Here is a 21,042-nt window from a genome sequence, read left to right as displayed (position 1 = left end):
CCTGGTATGAGTCCCATTCTGTGTAGAACTCGCGGCCTCTGTCAGGTAACTTGCGACGGGGATCTTCTGTGAAGGTTCCTCCAGGTGTTCGTACACTATTGTCAAAGAATGGCCGTTCAGCTGAAAACTCATATTGCGGCCTGCGCTCATCCCTGATAAACACAAAAAAAATAGGAACCAAATTCATATTATTCAATGTCATTGGAATTTTTCAAATGGGGATATGTGACAAAATTAATCTAGTAAAAACGATACAAACCTTCGCTCAGATAGGATTTCATAGAAGTCGCGAATGTCCTGCCCAGATGCCTGCATTGAGTGATAGAAAGCCATCTGACTTTCCTGATTGGCAAAGTCCACCTGCAAGCAAAAACACATGGAAGTTGATAAATCAGAGACAAATATCATTGTTTGGACTATGGTCTTCAATCACCCGGCCTATTTCCCCAACCAACAGGGATTCTAATTCATAAGACATTTTTTTGCTACCTTAATTTTGTTGCCACCAATCTTCCACCCCTTGGTCTCCTTAACAGCTGCCTGTGCATATTCTATGTTATTATACAGTATAAGGGCCATTCCTTTGGGTCTGTCAAATACAACCTGTGGCGGGAGGGGAGAGAAGAAAGACACATATTTAGTAAAAACCAAAATTATCTTTCTTATATACAGTGCATTCGGAAAGTATTTGACCCCCTGAATTATTCCACATTTGGTTAAATTACAGCCTTATTCTAAAATGGATTAAATAGTCCCCCTCACCCCCCACCCAAGCACTCCACACACAATACCACATAACTACTAAGGGAAAACAGAATTTGTTTGCAAATATATATATATAAAACATATTTTAAAAAACACATTTACTGTAAGTATTCAGACCCTTTTCTCAGTACTTTTGAAGCACCTTTGGCAGCGATTACAGCCTAGAGTCTTCTTGGGTATGACACTACAAGCGTAGCACACCTGTATTTGGAGAGTTTCTCACATTCTTCTCTGCAGATCCTCTCAAGCTCTGTCAGGTTGGATGGGGAGTGTCACAACACAGCTATTTTCCAGTCAGGTTCAAGTCCAGGCTCTGGCTAGGCCACTCAAGGACATTCGTAGACTTGTCCCGAAGCCATTCCTGTGTTGTCTTGGCTCTGTGCTTAGGGTCATTGTCCTGTTGGAAGGTAAACCTTTGCCTCAGTCTGAGCAGGTTTTCATCAAGGATCTCTGTACTTCGCTCCGTTAATCTTTCCCTTCATCTTGACTAGTCTCCCAGTCCCTGCTGCTGAAAACCATCACCGCAGCATGATGTTGCCACCACGCTTCACCATAGGGATGGTGCCAGGTTTCTTTCAGACGTGATGCTTGGCATGCAGGCCAAAGAGTTCAATCTTGGTTACATCAGGCCAGAGAATCGTATTTCTCATGGGCTGACAGTCCTTCAGGTTCCTTTTGGCTAACTCCAATGTGCCTTTTATCATTCTCCCCCGATTGCTGAGTATGGCTGAGCAGCCAGCTCTAGGAACAGGATTGGTAGTGCCAAACTTTTTCCATTTAAGAATGATGGAGGCCACTGTGTTCTTGGGGACCTTCATTACTGCAGAAATGTTTTGGTACCCTTATCCAGATATGTGCCTCGATACAATCCTGTCTAGGAGCTCTACGGACAATTCCTTCGGCTTGGTTTTTGCTCTGACATGCACGGTCAACTGTGGGACCTTCTTGTAGACAGGCGTGTGCCGTTGCAAATCATGTCCAATCAATTGAATTTGCCACAGGTGGACTCAAATCAAGTTGTAGATACATCTCAAGGATGATCAATGGAAACCGGATGAACCGGAGCTCAATTTAGAGTCTCATAGCAAAGGGAAAGGGAGATAACTAGTCAGTATTACAACTGAATGCATTAAATTGAAATGTGTCTTCTGCATTTAACTCAACCCCTCTGAATACGAGATGTGCGGGGAGCTGCCCTAAATCAACATCTATGTCATCGGTGCACGGGGAACAGTGGGCTGACTGCCTTGCTCATGGGCAGAACGGGGAATTCAGTTGTAACCTTGTCCGCTTGGGGATTTGATTCCGCAACCTTTCGGTTACTGGCCCAGGGTCTGAATACTTATGTAAATAAGATGTTTATTAAAAAATTTGTAGTAAATTTACAAAAATTTCGAAAAACCTTTTTTTTGCTTTGTCATTATAGGGTATTGAAGGTAGGTTGAGATTTAAAAAAAAATGTAATCCATTTTACAATAAGGCTGTAAATGTAACAAAAAAATGAAAGAGGAATGGGTCTGACAACATTCTGAAGCCACTGTACGAATACACACACAGTACCAGTGAAAGGTTAGGACACCTACTGATTCAAGGGTTTAAATGTATTTATTTACATTTTTTACATTTTAGAATAGTGAAGACATCAAAACTATGAAATAACACTTATGGAATCATCTAGTAACCGAAAAAGTGTTAAAGAAATCAAAATGTATTTTATATTTGAGATTCCTCAAAGTAGCCACCCTTTGCCTTGACAGCTTTGCACATGCTTGGCATTTTCTCAACCAGCTTCATGAGGTAATTACCTGGAATGCATTTCAATTAAGAGGTGTGTCTTGTTAAAAGTTAATTTGTGGAATTTATTTCATTTGATCCAATCATTTGTGCTGTGAAAAGTTAGGGGTGGTATACAGAAAATGGTCTTTTTCCAAACAGTCCATCATTACTTTAAGACTTGAAGGTCAGTCAATGCGGAAAATTAAAATAACTTTTTTTGAAAGTTTCCTCATGTGCAGTCGGAAAAACCATCAAATGCTATGATGAAACTGGCACTCATGAGGAGCGCCACAGGAAAGGAAGACCCAGAGTTACCTCTGCTGCAGAGGATAAGTTCATTAGATTTAACAGCTTCAGAAATTGCAGCCCAAATAAATGCTTCACAGTTCAAATAACAGACACATCTCAACATCAACTGTTCAGAGGAGACTGCATAAATTAGGCCTTCATGGTCGAATTGCTACAAAGAACCCACTACTAAAGGACACCTATAAGAAGAGATCTGCTTGGGCCAAGAAACACAAGCAATTAACATTAGACCGGTGGAAATCGGTCCTCTGGTCTGAGGATACCAAATATGAGATTTTTGGTAACAACGGATGATCTCCGCATCGGTGGTTCCCATCGTGAAGCATGGAGGAGGTGTGGGGTTGGTTTGCTGGTGACAGTCTGATTTATTTAAAATTCAAGGCACACTTAACCAGCATGGCTACCACCTTTAGTCGGACAATAATTTGTTTTCAACAGGACAATAAATCAACACACCTCCAGGCTGTGTAAGGGTTATGGAATGCTGCATCAGATGACCACAATCACCCAACCTCATCCCAATTGAGATGTTTTGGGATGAGTTGGACTGCAGAGTGAAGGAAAAGCAGCCAACAAGTGCTCAGCATATGTGGGAACTAGACTGTTGGAAAAGCATTCCAGGTGAAGCTGGTTGACAGAATGCCAAGAGTGTGCAAAGCTGACAGCAAGGCCAAGGGGCTACTTTGAAGTATGTAAAATATATTTTGATTTGTTTAACAATTTTTTGGTTACAACATGATTCCATACGTGTTTTTTCATAGTCTTGATGTCCTCACTAATATTCTACAATGTAGAAAATTGTAAATATAAAGAAAAACCCTTGAATGAGTAGGTGTGTCCAAACCTGACTGGTACTGTGTGTGTGTGTGTGTGTGTGTGTGTGTGTGTGTGTGTGTGTGTGTGTGTGTGTGTGTGTGTGTGTGTGTGTGTGTGTGTGTGTGTGTGTGTGTGTGTGTGTGTGTGTGTGTGTGTGTGTGTGTGTGTGTGTGTGTGTGTGTGTGTCACAAGTCCTCAACTGGCAGTTTAATTAAATAGTACCCACAAAACACCAGTCTCAACGTAAACAGTGAAGAGGCGACTCCGGGATGCTGGCCTCCTAGGCAGAGTTGCAAAGAAAAAGCCATTTATCAGACTGGCTAATAAAAATAAAAGATTAAGATGGGAAAAAAAAGACAGACACTGGACAGAGGAACTCTGCCTAAATGGCCAGCATCCCAGAGTCGCCTCTTCATTGTTGACGTTGAGACTGGTGTTCTGCGGGTACGTGCTTCAAAGCCATGCAACACTCTTTCCGTGGCCTCCAACTGCTCTTAAATGCTAGTAAAACCAAATGCATGCTTTTCAACCGTTCACTACCTGTACCCGCACGCCCGACTAGCTTCACCACCCTGGATGGTTCCGACCTAGAATATGTGGACATCTAAGTACCTAGGTGTCTGGCTAGACTGTAAACTCTCTTTCCAGACTCATATCAAACATCTCCAATCTAAAATCAAATCTAAAATCGGCTTTCTATTTCGCAACAAAGCCTCCTTCACTCACGCCGCCAAACTTACCCTAGTAAAACTGACTATCCTACCGATCCTCGACTTCGTTGTCATCTACAAAATGGCTTCCAATACTCTACTCAGCAAACTGGTTGCAGTTTATCACAGTGCCATCCGCTTTGTTACTAAAGCACTTTATACCACCCACCACTGCGACCAGTATGCTCTAGTCGACTGGCCCTCGCTATATATTCGTCGCCAGACCCACTGGCTCCAGGTCATCTACAAGTCCATGCTAGGTAAAGCTCTGCCTTATCTCAGTTCACTGGTCACGATGGCAACACCCACCCGTAGCACACGCTCCAGCAGGTGTATCTCACTGATCATCCCTAAAGGCAACACCTCAGTTGGCCACCTTTCCTTCCAGTTCTCCGCTGCCTGTGACTGGAACGAATTGCAAAAATCGTTGAAGTTGGAGACTTATCTCCCTCACGACTTTAAACATCTGCTATCTGAGCAGCTAAGCGATCGCTGCAGCTGTACATAGTCCATCGGTAAATAGCCCAACTAATTTACCTACCTCATCCCTGTACTGTTTTTATTTATTACTCTTTTGAACATCAGTATCTCTACCTGCACATGACCATCTGATCATTTATCACTCCAGTGTTAATCTACAAAATTGTAATTATTCGCCTACCTCATCATGCCTTTTGCACACAATGTATAGACTCTTTTTTTCTTTTTTTCTACTGTGTTATTGACTTGTTTATTGTTTACTCCATGTGTAACTCTGTGTTGCTGTCTGTTCACACTGCTATGCTTTATCTTGGCCAGGTCTCAGTTGTAAATGAGAACTTGTTCTCAATTAGCCTACCTGGTTAAATAAAGGTGAAATGAAAAAAAAAAAAAAAAAAAAGCTGCTATTTGATTTGTGAGGCATCTGTTTCTCAAACTAGACACTAATGTACTTGTCCTCTTGCTCAGTTGTGCACAGGGGCTTCCCACTCTTTCTATTCTGGTTAGAGCCAGTTTGCGCTGTTCTGTCAAGGGAGTAGTACACAGCGTTGTACGAGATCTTCCGTTTCTTGGCAATTTCTCACATGGTATAGCCTTCATTTCTCAGAACAAGAATAGGCTGATGAGTTTCAGAAGAAAGTTTTGTTTCTGACCATTTTGAGCCTGTAATTGAACCGACAAATGCTGATGCTCCAGACACTCAACTAGTCTAAAGAAGGCCAGTTTTAGTGCTTCTTTTCAGCTGTGCTAACAATTGCAAAATGGTTTTCTAATGATCAATTAGCCTTTTAAAATGATAAACTTGGATTAGCTAACACAACGTGCCACTGGAACACAGGAGTGATGGTCACTGATAATGGGCCTCTGTACACCTATATAGATATTTCATGGTTTAAAAAAAATAAAAAGCCATTTCCAACATTAACAATATCTACACTGTCTTTTTGATAAATTTGATGTTATTTAAAAAATGGACCAAAAAAAGTGTTTCTTTCAAAAACAAGGACATTTCTAAGTGACCCCAAACTTTTGAACAGTACTGTATGCATGTATGTATGTGGCAAGAAAAAGTATGAGAACCCTTTGGAAATACCTGTACTTCTGCATAAATTGGTCATCAAATTTGATCTGATCTTCATCTAAGTCACAACAATAAACTGTCTGCTTAAACTAATAACACACAAACAATTATAAGTTTTCATGTCTTTATTGAACACACCATGTAAACATTCACAGTGCAGGCTGGAAAAAGTATGTGAACCCTTGGATTTAATAACTGGTTGACCCTACTTTGGCAGAAATAACCTCAACCCCAAACATTTTCTGTAGTCGCGGATCAAACCTGCACAATGGTCAGGAGGAATTTTGGACCATTCCTCTTTACAAAACTGTTTCAGTTCAGCAATATTCTTGGGATGTCTGGTGTGAACTGCTCGAGGTCATGCCACAGCATCTAATAATATAATAATAATAATATATGCCATTTAGCAGACGCTTTTATCCAAAGCGACTTACAGTCATGTGTGCATACATTCTACGTATGGGTGGTCCCGGGGATCGAACCCACTACCCTGGTGTTACAAGCGCCATGCTCTACCAACTGAGCTACAGAAGGACCATCTCATATCGGGTTGAGGTCAGGACTCTGACTGGGCCACTCCAGAAGGCGTATCTTCATCTGTTGAAGCTATTCTGTTGTTGATTTACTTTTGTTTTGAGTTGTTGTCCGGTTGCATTACCCAACTTCTGTTGAGCTTCAATTGGCAGACAGGTAGCCCTACATTCTCCAGCAAAATGTCTAGATAAACTTGGGAATACATTTTTTTGGGCGATGATAGCAAGCTGTCCAGGCACTGAGGCAGTAAAGGCAGCGCCAAACCATGATGCTCCCTCCACCATACTTTACAGTTGAGATGAGGTTGGTGTGTTGTGCATTTTCTTCTCCACAGTGTTGTTTGTTCCTTCCAAACAACTGAACTGTAGTTTCATCTGTACACAGAATATTTTGCCAGTAGCGCTGTGGAATATCTAGATGCTCTTTTGTGAACTTCAGACGTACAGCAATGTTTTTTTTGGACAGCAGTGGCTTCTTCCGTGATGTCCTCCCATGAACACCATTCTTGTTTAGTGTTTTACATATCATAGACTTGTAATGTTCCAGAAATGTCTGTAAGTCTATGGCTGACACTCTATGATTCTTCTTAACTTCATTGAGCATTCCGCTCTGTGCTCTTGCAGTCATCTTTGCAGGACGGACACTCCTAGGGAGAGTAGCAACAGTGCTGAACTTTCTCTATTTATAGACAATTTGTCTTATCGTGGACTGATGAACACCAAGGCTTTTAGATATACTTTTGAAACCCTTTCCAGCTTTATGCAAGTCAACTATTCCTAATCTTGGGTCTTCTGAGATCTCTTTTGCTAGAGGCATGGTTCACATTAGGCAATGCTTCTTGTAAATAGCAAACTCAAATGTTGTGAGTGTTTTTTAAAGAGCAGGGCAGCTCTAACCAACATATCCACTCTCATCTCAATGATTGTACTCCAGTTTAGCTGACTCCAATTAGCTTTTGGATAAGTCATAAGCCTAGGGGTTAACATACTTTTCCCAACCTACACTGTGAATGTGTTCAATAAAGACAAGAAAAATACAATAATTTGTGTTTTATTAGTTTAAACAGTCTGTTGTTGTGACTTAGATGAAGATCAGATCAAGTTATGACCAATTTATGTAGAAATCCAGATTATTCCAAATGGTTCACATACTTTTTCTTGCCACTGTATATATGTACATAGAGTTGAATTTGGAAGTTTACTTACACCTTAGCCAAATACATTTAATCAGTTTTTCACAATTCCTGACATTCAATCCTAGTAAAAATTCCCTGTCTTAGGCGAGTTAGGATCACCATTTATTGTCAGAATAACAGTAGAGATAATTATTTATTTCAGCTTTTATTTCTTTCATCACATTCTCAGTGCGTCAGAAGATTACATACACTCAAAAAGTAATTGGTAGCATTGCCTTCAAATTGTGTAATTTGGGTCAAACGTTTTGGGTAGCCTTCCACAACCTTCCCACAATAAGTTGGCCCATTCCTCCTGACAGAGCTGGTGTAACTGAGTCAGGTTTGTAGGCCTCCTTGCTTGCACACGCTTTTTCAGTTCTGACCACACATTTTCTATAGGATTGAGGTCAGGGCTTTGTGATGGCCACTCCAATACCTTGACTTTGTTATCCTTAAGCCATTTTGCCACAACTTTGGAAGTGTGCTTGTGGTCATTGTCCATTTGGAAGACCCATTTGCAACCAAGCTTTAACTTCCTGACTGATGTCTTGAGATGTTACTTAAATATGTCCACATAATTTTCACTTCTCATGATGCCATCTATTTTGTGAAGTGCACCAGTCCCTCCTGCAGCAAAACACCCCCACAACATGATGTTGCCACCCCCGTGCTTCATGGTTGAGATGGTGTTCTTCGCCTTGCAAGCCTCCCCCTTTTCCTCCAAACATAACGATGGTCATTATGTGCGAACAGTCCTATTTTTGTTTCATCAGACCAGAGGACATTTCTCCCAAAAGTATGATCTTTGTCCCCATGTGCAGCAAACGTTAGCCTGGCTTTTTTAATGGCGGTTTTGGAGCAGTGGCTTCTTCCTTGCTGAACGGCCTGTGGATATAGATACTTTGGTATCAGTTTCCTCCAGCATCTTCACAAGGTCCTTTACTGTTGTTCTGGGATTGAGTTGCACTTTTTGCACCAAAGTACGTTCATCTCTAGGAGACAGAACCTCCTTCCTGAGTGGTATGACAGCTGCGTGGTCCCATGGTGTTTATACTTGCGTACTATTGTTTGTTTGTACAGATGAAAGTGGAACCTTCAGGCATTTGGAAATTGCTCCCAAGGATGAACCAGACTTGAGGTCTACAATTTAATTTTCTGAGGTCTTGGCTGATTTCTTTTGATTTTCCCATGATGTCAAGCAAAGAGGAACGGAGTTTGAAGGTAGGCCTTGAAATACATCCACAGGTACACCTCCAATTGACTCAAATGATGTCAATTAGCCTATCAGAAGCTTCTAAAGCCATGACATTTTCTGGAATTTCCCAAGCTGTTTAAAAGGCACAGTCAACTTAGTTTATGTAAACTTCTGACCCACTGGAATTGCGATACAGTGAATTATAAGTGAAATAATCTGTCCGTAAACAATTCTTAGAAAAATTACTTTTGTCTTGCACAAAGTAGATGTAATAAACGATTTGCCAAAACTATAGTTTATTTACACAAAATTTGTGGAGTGGTTGCAAAACGAGTTTTAATGACTCCAACTATGCATATAGATATATACAAAATAATGACATGGGGATGTGTCACAAGAGAAAGGCTTAAACATGAACAAGGAGCGGGCTTACCTTGATAACATGTCCATAACGACAGAAATGACGAGTGAGATACTGCTCTGTGATGTTGGAGGCTAAACCATCCAACCAAACACAAGTTGTGGGCATACTTTTTCCAAATCCAAGCTGTAGAAAGATGGAAAATTAACATACCAACCAATATTATCCTGTTGACATCACTCCAGTCAACAATAAAAAATCTCAGTTGTACATTCAAAAGATGTGTTTCGTGAAATTCTAGTTTTATGCTCTTCTCACCTTTAGCCTATTGTTGCCGAGGTACTCTCCATCCATCTTCTTTATGGCCTTACAGACACTGGTAATGTCACTGTACTGTAGAAAGGCATACTGAGGGGCACCATTAACTTTCTTGATGTCAATATCCTATGTGAATGGAAAGAAAGGCAACACTGAATTAAGAGAGGCAGTTTCGAATTAGGAAATGTGTTCCTCATAAAATCTCATTTGCAGCATGCAGATTCACAATGTATTTCACTTACCACTATCTCCCCAAAGCGCTGAAAGATATTAAGCAGATCATGGTAGCTGGTGGTCTTTTCCAGGTTGCCAATAAACAGAGTCCGTGTGGCTTTGGGGTGAAACTCATCTATCCTCTCATCCAGAGGCCGGAACTCATTCTCACTTTCGGTCTCTGAAAAGAGAAATACATGTTTTCATGAACCTGTACAAATCATTTAAAAAATATATATAAAATATATTTTTTACATAATCTTAATAGAACCCAGAGATTTTCCTGGTCAGGTTACATGGTTAGGAAAAACTCAAGCCCCTTTATATACCAGTTGTGGACGCACCAGGGCCGTTCCAGGCAATGACCTCAATTTGCATGCCAAAAAACAGCTTCCCCTTTGATGCAGCCAGGGCCTTTTCCTGGTCCTCCTGCTGGCGAAAGAACACTAGTCCATAACGCTCCTCTAAAGCTCCATGGATTTGCACAGACGTCACCTTCCCATACTTCTTGAACTCATGGAACAGGCCATCCTTTAGACTTGTATCTGAAAGCAGAGGGAACAAATACTAAAATAAACGTTGACTAAATACCTTTAAGTGCATACAGAGTGATAAATTCTTATCTGCAGTACAAAAATCATCAACAATGTAATTAACTCAAGAAATTATATTATTACCAAAACCTAGCAGTGTAGAGTGGAGTAGATAATATATGGTATATACACAGCAGCAGTGGTGTAAACTACTAAAGTAAAAATACTTTAAAGTACTTTGGGGGGTATCTTGTCTAGTTAAATAAAATGTTAAATAAAAATAAGTCATTTTTGGGGGTATTTGTACTTCACTATTTATATATTTGACAACTTTTACATTCATAAAGAAAATAATGTAGTTTTACTCCATACATTTTTCTGACACAAAAGTATCTGGTACATTTTGAATGCTTAGCAGAACAGGAAAATGGTCCAATTGACACATTTATCAAGAGAACATCTCTGGTCAGCCCAACTACCTCTGATCTGGCGGACTCACTAAACACAAATGCTTCATTTATAAATGATGTCTGAGTGTGGCCCTGGCTATCCGTACATTTATAAAACAAGAAAATGAAGCTGTCTGGTTTGCTTAATATAAGGAATTTCAAATGATTTATACTTTTGATAGTTAAGTATATTTACAACCAAATACTTTTAGACAAGTAATATTTTACTGGGTGACTTAAATTTTACTTTAGTCATTTTCTATTAAGGTAACTTTACTTTTACTCAAGTATGACCTTTGGGTACTTATTCCCTTCGCTGCAAAGCTTAAGGGATCAAATCCTCACCTGTCGAACGCACAGGAAGATTCTGGACCTTGACACCAAAGCTTTTTCGAGGCTCATCCTTGTCAAGGGCAGATAAAGGCAGAGATAAAGGTGCAGGGACGGCAGCAGACTGAACTGAACGTGCTGGGGAGCCATCACTTGAACTACTGCTGGAATCACTGCTGCCAAAGAGGAACACAGAGGCTTAATGAGAAATAGATTAGTGTGCATGTCACATAATCTCATATATCTGTCATAAGAAGAGGAGTAAATCACTGTAAAGCACTGATGACTCAGATATTGTGTGCTTTTGTCTGAAATGTTACATTTAAAAAAGACATCTCTATGCACAAAGATATAGCTCACAGATGTGATATATCGGAATCATCGTCAATCCATTATACGGGTGATTCTCATGAAACCAGTTTTAACCATGGCAGTAACAAATTGATGCATCTGCAACAATCAACTATCATTCTGAAGACTAAGATGCCTAGTTTATGGCACAGTGTCTTATTTTAAATAAATTGTAAATTTTTTACTGAAATTAGTCCAATTAAATTCAGGTAACTTTATAAAATGTTGAATAAAACAAAATATGTTGCTGTAGTTTGTCCATAAATCATACAAGTTATATTTATTACTTAAAACAGTGTCTGTTAATGTTTCTCATTACCGTAACACTTTAAGTTGCTATAAAAATGGCAAACATTTTTTAAATAAAGTTGAATTCACCTATGATGCATCATCTAGAGGAGTCCTTAGATGAGCACAAGTTATTTTAATTTATACGCCTTCAGAATGAGGATCTTCTTCTCAAACATCCCTTTAAGACACTTGACCTTTCACCGAATTGACAAAAAAGCTCCAATTGGGAAAAACTTAGAAAACCATTACCTTACCAACATGGAGGCATGAATGGGCTTTAGTGATGGTCAATTGTTTGCTGACTCAATGTCTGTGTCTCCTATTACTTGCAGATTGAGCTTTCATTACCGAAACACACATCTCATTATTGAATCATTTTTCAGGTCTTTTTCGGTAATGATAATAATTAAATTCTAATGTATAGCCAATGGGTGTTTCGTATTGTTTCTTATTTACTAGGACCACTGTTACAACTATTGATTATATCTTTTTGTAAAACATCAAATTTTATTAGTCACATGCTCCGAATCTAACAGGTGTAAATTTGACAGTGAAATGCTTACTTACGATTCCCTAACCAACAATGCAGTTTTAAAAAATACAGATAAGAATAATAAACAAAAGTCATTAAAGAGCAGCAGCTAAATAACAATAGCAAGACTATATACAGGGTGGTACTGGTACAAAGTCAATGTGTGTGGGCACCGGTTAGTTGAGGTAGTATGTACATGTAGGTAGAGTTATTGAAGTGACTATGCATAGATGATAACAACAGAGAGAAGAAACGGTGTAAAAAAAGAGGGGAAGGGGGGCAATGCAAATAGTCTGGGTAGTCTTTTGATTAGGTGTTCAGGAATTTTATGGCTTGGGGTTAGAAGCTGTTTAGAAGCCTCTTGGACCTAGACTTGGCGCTCCGGTACCGCTTGCCGTGCGGTAGCAGAGAGAACAGTCTATGACTGGAGTCTTGGAAAAAATTTAGGGCCTTCCTCTGACACCGCCTGATATAGAGGTCCTGGGTGGCAGGAAGCTTGGCCCCAGAATGTTACCTACCCTTAGTACCTGGGGGCGGCCCGTTAGGAAGGCCAGGATCCAGTTGCAGAGGGAGGTGTTTAGTCCCAGGGTCCTTAGCTTATTGATGAGTTTTGAGGGCACTATGGCGTTGAACGCTGAGCTGTAGTCAATGAAGAGCACTCTCACATAGGTGTTCCTTTTGTCTAGGTGTGAAAGGGCAGTGTGAAGTGCAATAGAGATTGCATCATCTGTGGATCTGTTGGGCGGTATGCAAATTGGAGTGAGTCTTGGGTTTCTGGGATAATGGCATTGATGTGAGCCATGGCCAGCCTTTCAAAGCACTTCATGGCTACAGACGTGAGTGCTACAGGTCGTTAGTCATTTAGGCAGGTTACATTAGTGTTCTTGGGCACAGGCACTATGGCGGTCTGCTTAAAACATGTTGGTATTACAGACTCGGACAGGGAGGTGTTGAAAATGTCAGTGTAGACAATTGCCAGTTGGTCAGCGCATGCTCGCAGTACACGCCTGAATGTTGACCTGTATAAAGGTCTTATATCGGCTGTGGAGAGCGTGGTGCTCTCATGCATGTTTCAGTGTTATTTGCCTTGACGCGAGCATTGAAGTAGTTTAGCTGGTCTGATAGGCTCGTGTCACTGGGCAGCTCTCTCCTGTGCTTCCCTTTGTAGTCTAATGGTTTGCAAGCCCTGCCACATCCGACGAGCATCAGAGCCGGTGTAGTACGATTCGATCTTTGTCCTGTATTGATGCTTTGCCTATTTGATGGTTCGTCGGAGGGCATAGTGGAATTTCTTGTAAGCTTCCGGGTTGGAGTCTCACTCCTTGAAAGCGGCAGCTCCTCCCATTAACTCAGTGCAGATGTTGCCTGTAATCCATGGGTTCTGGTATGTACGTACGGTCACTGTGGAGATGACTTCGTCGATGCACTTACTGATGAAGCCAATAACTGATGTGGTGTACTCCTCAATGCTATCGGCGGAATCCCGGAACATATTCCAGTCTGTGTTAGCAAAACAGTCCTGTAGCTTAACATCTGCTTCATCTGATCACTTTTGTATTGATCTAGTCACTGCTGTTTCCTGCTTTAAGTTTTGCTTGTAAGCGGGAATCAGGAGGATAGAATTATGGTCAGAATTGTCAAATGGAGGGCAAGGGAGAGCTTTGCATGTGTCTCAGTTTGTGGAGTAAAGGTGGTTCAGAGGTCTTTTTCCTCTTGTAGCAAATGTAACATGCCGATAGAAATTTGGTAAAACGGATTTAAGTTTGCCTACATTAAAGTTCCCGGCTACTAGGAATGCCACCTCTGGTGAGCGTTTTCTTGTTTGTTTATTGCAGAATACAGCTCATTCAATGCGGTTTTAGTGCCAGCCTCTGACTATGGTGGGATGTAAAAAAAAGGTGGTATGTCAATTTAGAAATGCATCTAAAATACCTTAGAATCACACATATCCACATGCTAAAGACCTTGGAGAAATTACAATTTTTTTTTGACCTTATACTTAAGTCCACTTTTGAAAACACATGCACATAATTACAGTACTTATAATTATGCTAAAGGGTTATTTTACACAATTGCATTAAGATCATTGATTTTACTATTACGTAAAGCATTTGGGATTTACAAATGTACAGTTTTTCCCAATGGCAAAAAATATATAGTATACTTTAGGAATTTTGGATAAATCTGATAAAGAACAAAAGGGACACTATCAAAAATGTGTACATAAAAATAGCATACATACATTTGCAGTCGGAAGTTTACATACACCTGATCAAAATTTTAACTCAGTTTCACAGTTCTTGACATATAATCCTAGTAAAAATTCCCCATCTTAGCTCAGTTAGGATCACCACTTTATTTTAAGAATGTGAAATGTCAATAACAGTAGAGAGAATGATTTCAGCTTTTATTTACTCATTTAAATCACATTCCCAGTGGGTCAGAAGTTAGCATACACTCAATTAGTATTTGGTAGATTTGCCTTTAAAATTGTTTAACTTGGGTCAAACGTTTTGGGTAGCCTTCCACAAGCTTCCCACAGTAAGTTGGGTGAATTTTGGCCCATTCCTCCTGACAGAGCTGGTGTAACTGAGTCAGGTTTGTAGGCCTCCTAGCTTGCACACGCCTTTTCAGTTCGGACCACAAATTTCCTATAGGATTGAGGTCAGGGCTTTGTGATGGCCACTCTAATACCTTGACTTTGTTGTCCTTAAGCCATTTTGTCACAACTTTGGAAGTTTGCTTGGAGTCATTGGCCATTTGGAAGACCCATTTGCGACCAAGCTGTAACTTCCTGACTGATGTCGTGAGATGTTGCTTCAATATATCCATATAACTTTCCTTCCTCATGATATTTTGTGAAGGGCACAAGTCCCTCTTGTAGCAAAGCACCCCTACAACAGGATGCTGCCACCCCCATGCTTCACGGATGGGATGGTGTTCCCTCGGCTTGCAAGACTCCCCCTTTTTCCTCCAAACATAACGATGGTCATTATGGCCAAACCGTTCCATTTTTGTTTCATCAGACCAGAGGACATTTCTCCCAAAAGTATGATCTTTGTCCCCATGAGCAGTTGCAAACCGTAGTCTGGCTTTTTTAATGGCGGTTTTGGAGCAGTGACTTCTTCCTTGCTGAACGGCCTTTCAGGTTGTCGATATAAGACTTGTTTTACTGTGGATATAGATACTTTTGTACCTGTTTCCTCCAGCATCTTCACAAGGTCCTCTGCTTTTGTTCTCGGATTGATTTGCACTTTTCACACCAAAGTACATTCATCTCTAGGAGGCAGAAAGCGCCTCCTTCCTGAGCGGTATGATGGCTGTGTGGTCCCATGGTGTTTATACTTGTGTACGATTGTTTTTACAGATGAATGTGGTACCTTCAGGCATTTGGAAATTGCTCCCAAGGATGAACCAGATGTGTGGAGGTCTACAATTGTTTTTCTGAGGTCTTGTCTGATTTCTTTTGATTTTCCCATGAGGTCAAGCAAAGAGGCACTGAGTTTGAAGGTAGGCCTTGAAATACATCCACAGGCACACCCCCAATTGACTCAAATTATTTCAATTAGCCTATCAGAAGCTTCTAAAGCCATGACATAATTTTCTGGAATTTTTCAAGCTGTTTAAAGGCACAGTCAACTTAGTGCATGTGTAACCAATGTGAAATAGCTAGCTATTTAGCAGGGTGCGCACTAATAGCGTTTCAATCAGTGACGTCACTCGCTCTGAGAACTTGAAGTAATTTTTCCCCTTGCTCTGCAAGGGCCATGATTTTTGTGGAGCGGTTGGTAACAATGCTTCGTTGGGTGTCAGTTGTTGATGTGTGTAGAGGGTCCCTGGTCGAGCCCAGGCTGGGGCGAGGAGAGGGACGGAAGCTATACTGTTACACATGTAAACTTCTGACCAACTGGAATTGTGATACAGTGAATTATAAGAGAAATAATCAGTCTAAACAATTGTTGGAAAAATTACTTCTGTCATGCAAAGTATATGTCATAACGGACTTCCCGTTAATTAACAAGACATTTGTGGAGTCGTTGAAAAATTAGTTTTAATGACTCCAAACTAAGTGTATGTAAACTTCCGACTTCAACTTTACATACACAAGTAATTATGACAAAAAACAAGATTCAGAAGAAGGTTGTGTTGCGTTGATCCAAGAGGAATTATGGTATAGAATCTATTTTTTTGGTAAAACATTTTTTTGTCACGTGCCAGTTCTGAGAATCACCCAGTACACTCAAAAATCATGTTGAACAAACTTCTATATGAAGTTGGAAATAATGAAGGTTACCCTGGCATAAAGGAATATGTAATACCATTACCTGTCTTTGAGTGGCACCGTTCTCACAATTCACACAAATGGAATCAAATCTGTTGAGATTGTTTTTTTCTATTTATTTGTTGTACAGAATATTCTGCTTCATCTGTTCACCGTGTTTGTGAATATATGAGTTATCCATGAGTCCATTCAGCAGATCATGCCCATATGGATTTGAATCAAATCACCATGACTAACAACCAAGGTTTGAGAGCCGCTGAGAACTACAATAGATCACAAGTGTATACATTCCAATTTTAGAAAACAATGACTCACCAGGTAGATGACAAAACGGAAATACACTGGCTTTTGTAGAGCAGTTTTGAAATTATACTGCTTGTGCTGTTAGATGGAATATTATATTTTACAACAGAAGTAACAAAGGGAGCAAAAAAAGGAAATGTTTTAGAAAATAAATATATGAGCCGCAACCCTCATATGGCATAAAAATGAAACAGTTACCTTCGTATTTTCATTGTACAGTTCTACCATTCCACTTAAATCTCTTGTGAGATGGTCATTTAGTTTGATTTGCTAAATTATGCTCAAATATCACAGTATACTGTCCCACAGTAGTAAACATGACCAGATGTGTTCACACTTGCAATAGACATTTCATAAGCCGTGCATGCCTTTAGTAGTACACCCCACTATTCTCATGCCCTTCTCAATTTTCCAGCCTTCCCTTTGCCATTTGTTTGCCTCTGCTCCTCCTTCTTCCCTCAGACACTCCCATAAGTGCTGCTTATGGAGCCTGGCCTGTGGGAGTGGGCAGGGAGCCAGCAGTGGCTAGAAATGTCCAGTTCTAACTGGATCTCAGGGTGGGAGGGAATGGGAGGGGGGCATTACCCATACACAGAGGTGGGCAGTGAGAAAATACACCAGCAGTCTTCAAAAATTCCCTGTAGCATTTCTTCCTGAAACAAACCAAGCATGTCAAGCTGCACAGTCTGGTGTGTCAGATCGCAATGCTCTCAAATAACCAATGAAACTGCTTAAATTCTATAACCTACTTATTCTTGTCGCGCTAAAGAAGTCTCCTTGCATATTTTCACTGTCATACCATATCAATTTCCTTTTTGAAGCCGGTTTTTGGAATTTGTCGTCACATTTATACCAGATTTCCAAGGAGTTACTTCGGCTCAAGATTAGTGGGGCTTTAAATTCTAGCCCCCTCAAATTCAAAGCTGGACCTCGAAGCCAGTTCCACAGCTTTTTAATTTGTCACCTCTAATCAGGGACTGATTTAGACATGGGACAGCAGGGGGGGTGCAATAATTATCAGGTAGAACAGAAAACAAGCAGTACTCCGGACCTCCCAGGGTAAGATTTGAATACCCTTGTTTTAGCATTTCACACCCAAATCTTTAAGGAATTTAGTGGGTCTGAGAAATTCCCACAAATTAGAACCATTTTCTACTATTGAGTTCATTGCATTCGTCAAAGCCAGGTTGGTGCACACTGAACAGGTGTTCCGATGCTAATAACGCCAACTAGCTTTAATTTCACTCAGAAGTTTGTGAGCCAGAGGCACTTAAACTACTGTCAATTTGAGTTGAGTGAATACAAATCATGACACAAGCAAGATGAATAAGCTAGCCCTTTTAAGTTATTGCGGGGGCATGCTTTTCATAACAATGAGTTATCATAAAGCATTACATAAGGGTGATTCCTCACAACTCTAGAACAAAACACCACCATGATTTTGGGAATTTTCACAATTTTATCTATAGAATGGTCCTTTGGAGGAAGGATTGTATCTTAAAGGGATACTTCGGGATTTTGGCAAATTAGGCCCTTTATTTACTTCCCCAGAGTCAAATGAACTTACGGATACCATTTATATGTCTCTGCATCCAGTATGAAGGAAGTTGGAGGTAGTTTCATTATAGCAGATACTATAGACTTCCAGCCCTAGCGCTAGTGAGCATTTGCCCTAGTGCTAGTGAGCATTTGCCCTAGTGCTAGTGAGCATTTGCCCTAGTGCTAGTGAGCATTTGCCCTAGTGCTAGTGAGCATTTGCCCTAGTGCTAGTTAGCAACTTCCTTCCATCTGCACAATACACATAAAAATGATATCCACGAGTTCATCTGACTCTGGGAAAGTAGGGCCTCATAGCCAAAATCCTGAAGTATCCCTTTAACCTCCAAGGGATCGGTGACCCCCCCCCCCCGCGAGACGGTTGAACTAACATAGGCTAATATGATTAGCATGAAGTTGTAAGTAACAAAAACATTTCCCAAGACATATACAGATCTGATATGGGCAGAAATGTTAAATTCTTGTTAATCTAACTGCACTGTCCAAGTTACACTAGCTATTACAGTGAAAAGAATGCCATGCTATTGTTTGAGAGTGCACAATTATGAACTCGAAATGTATTAATAAACCAATTAGGCACTTTTGGGGAGTCTTGAGACAACATTTTGAACAGATATGCAATGGATCATTGGCGCAGTAGGTAGCCTAGTGGTTAGCGTTGGACTAGTAACGGAAAAGTTGCAAGATCAAATCCCCGAGCTGACAAGGTAAGAATCTGTCGTTCTGCCCCTGAACAAGGCAGTTTACCCACTGTTCCTAGGCAGTCATTGAAAATAAGAATTTGTTCATAATACAAAAATCAGTCTAAAACTTTGCACACACTGCTGCCAAAATCAAAATTCCACCTGGGCTGGAATAATACATTATGGCCTTTCTTACATTTCAAACAAGTTACAAAGAAATTACATTTAAAATAAAAAAAAGAATTCTTTGTATTATCTTTTACTAGATCTAAATGTGTTATATTCAACTACATTAACTTCGTGTTTCCACAAACTTCAACGTGATTCCTTTCAAATGGTATCAAGAATATGCATATCCTTGCTTCAGGTCCTGAGCTGCAGGCAGTTAGATTAGGGTGTCATATTAGGTGAAAATTTAGGGGGGGGGGGGGGGTCCGATCCTTAACATAATTGAGAAATAATTAAATGAAGCTGGAATAATTGTACTATTTTGGCTGCACCCAGGCCTCCTTTAAGACTCAATAATGTTTCATCTGTAAGTGCTACAAAGCACAAGTTGGTGTCATATAAAGCTTTACTGCTTGCTCTGTAATATGAGTAGTATTTTGATTTCAATTTATTTATTTATTTTTCACCTTTATTTAACCAGGTAGGCTAGTTGAGAACAAGTTCTCATTTACAACTGCGACCTGGCCAAGAATAAAGCAAAGCAGTTCGACACATACAACACAGAGTTACACATGTAATAAACAAAACATACAGTCAATAACACAGTTGAAGAAAATCTATATACAGTGTGTGCAAATGAGGTAAGATAAGGGAGGTAAGGCAATAAATAGGCCATGGTGGCGAAGTAATTACAATATACCAATAAGACACTGGAGTGATTGATGTGCAGAAGATGAATGTGCAAGTAGAGATACTGGGGTGCAAAGGAGCATAAATAAATAAAGGATAAATAAATAAATAAAGGAAATAAATCAAATCAAAATCAAATCAAATTTTAGTTGTCACATACACATGGTTAGCAGATGTTAAATGCGAGTGTAGCGAAATGCTTGTGCTTCTAGTTCCGACAATGCAGTGATAACCAACAAGTAATCTAACTAACCATTCCAAAACTACTGTCTTATACACAGTGTAAGGGGATAAGGAACATGTACATAAGGATATATGAATGAGTGATGGTACAGAGCAGCATACAGTAGATGGTATCGAGTACAGTATATACATATGAGATGAGTGTGTAGACAAAGTAAACAAAGTGGCATAGTTAAAGTGGCTAGTGATACATGTGTTACATAAGGATGCAGTCGATGATGTAGAGTACAGTATATACATATGCATATGAGATGAATAATGTAGGGTAAGTAACATTATATAAGGTAGCATTGTTTAAAGTGGCTAGTGATATATTTACATCATTTCCCATCAATTCCCATTATTAAAATGGCTGGAGTTGGGTCAGTGTCAATGACAAGTGTGTTGTTGGCAGCAGCCACTCAATGTTAGTGGTGGCTGTTTAACAGTCTGATGGCCTTGAGATAGAAGCTGTTTTTCAGTCTCTCGGTCCCAGCTTTGATGCACCTGTACTGACCTCGCCTTCTGGATGATAGCGGGGTGAACAGGCAGTGGTTCGGGTGGTTGATGTCCTTGATGATCTTTATGGCCTTCCTGTAACAACGGGTGGTGTAGGTGTCCTGGAGGGCAGGTAGTTTGCCCCCGGTGATGCGTTGTGCAGTCCTCACTACCCTCTGGAGAGCCTTACGGTTGAGGGCGGAGCAGTTGCCGTACCAGGCGGTGATACAGCCCGCCAGGATGCTCTCGATTGTGCATCTGTAGAAGTTTGTGAGTGCTTTTGGTGACAAGCCGAATTTCTTCAGCCTCCTGAGGTTGAATAGGCGCTGCTGCGCCTTCTTCACGACGCTGTCAGTGTGAGTGGACCAATTCAGTTTGTCTGTGATGTGTATGCCGAGGAACTTAAAACTAGCTACCCTCT

General features: G+C 40.3%; 1 protein-coding gene across 1 annotated transcript in view; it reads right to left on the bottom strand.

Annotated features, from left to right (window-relative positions):
- spen (spen family transcriptional repressor) overlaps positions 1–21,042 on the bottom strand; it is a 53,573-nt gene that overhangs the window by 11,027 nt on the left and 21,504 nt on the right. Inside the window, 8 exon segments of the mRNA XM_046365482.1 lie at positions 2–152; positions 260–360; positions 490–603; positions 9,274–9,387; positions 9,520–9,645; positions 9,762–9,913; positions 10,077–10,277; positions 11,060–11,220. Of these exon segments, the coding sequence (XP_046221438.1) occupies positions 2–152; positions 260–360; positions 490–603; positions 9,274–9,387; positions 9,520–9,645; positions 9,762–9,913; positions 10,077–10,277; positions 11,060–11,220 (1,120 nt within the window).

The sequence above is a fragment of the Oncorhynchus gorbuscha genome, linkage group LG10 (genome assembly GCF_021184085.1).
Source record: "Oncorhynchus gorbuscha isolate QuinsamMale2020 ecotype Even-year linkage group LG10, OgorEven_v1.0, whole genome shotgun sequence".
Lineage (NCBI taxonomy): Eukaryota > Metazoa > Chordata > Actinopteri > Salmoniformes > Salmonidae > Oncorhynchus > Oncorhynchus gorbuscha.
Note: the sequence above shows the minus strand (reverse complement) of the source record. Positions and strands in the feature narration are given on the sequence as shown.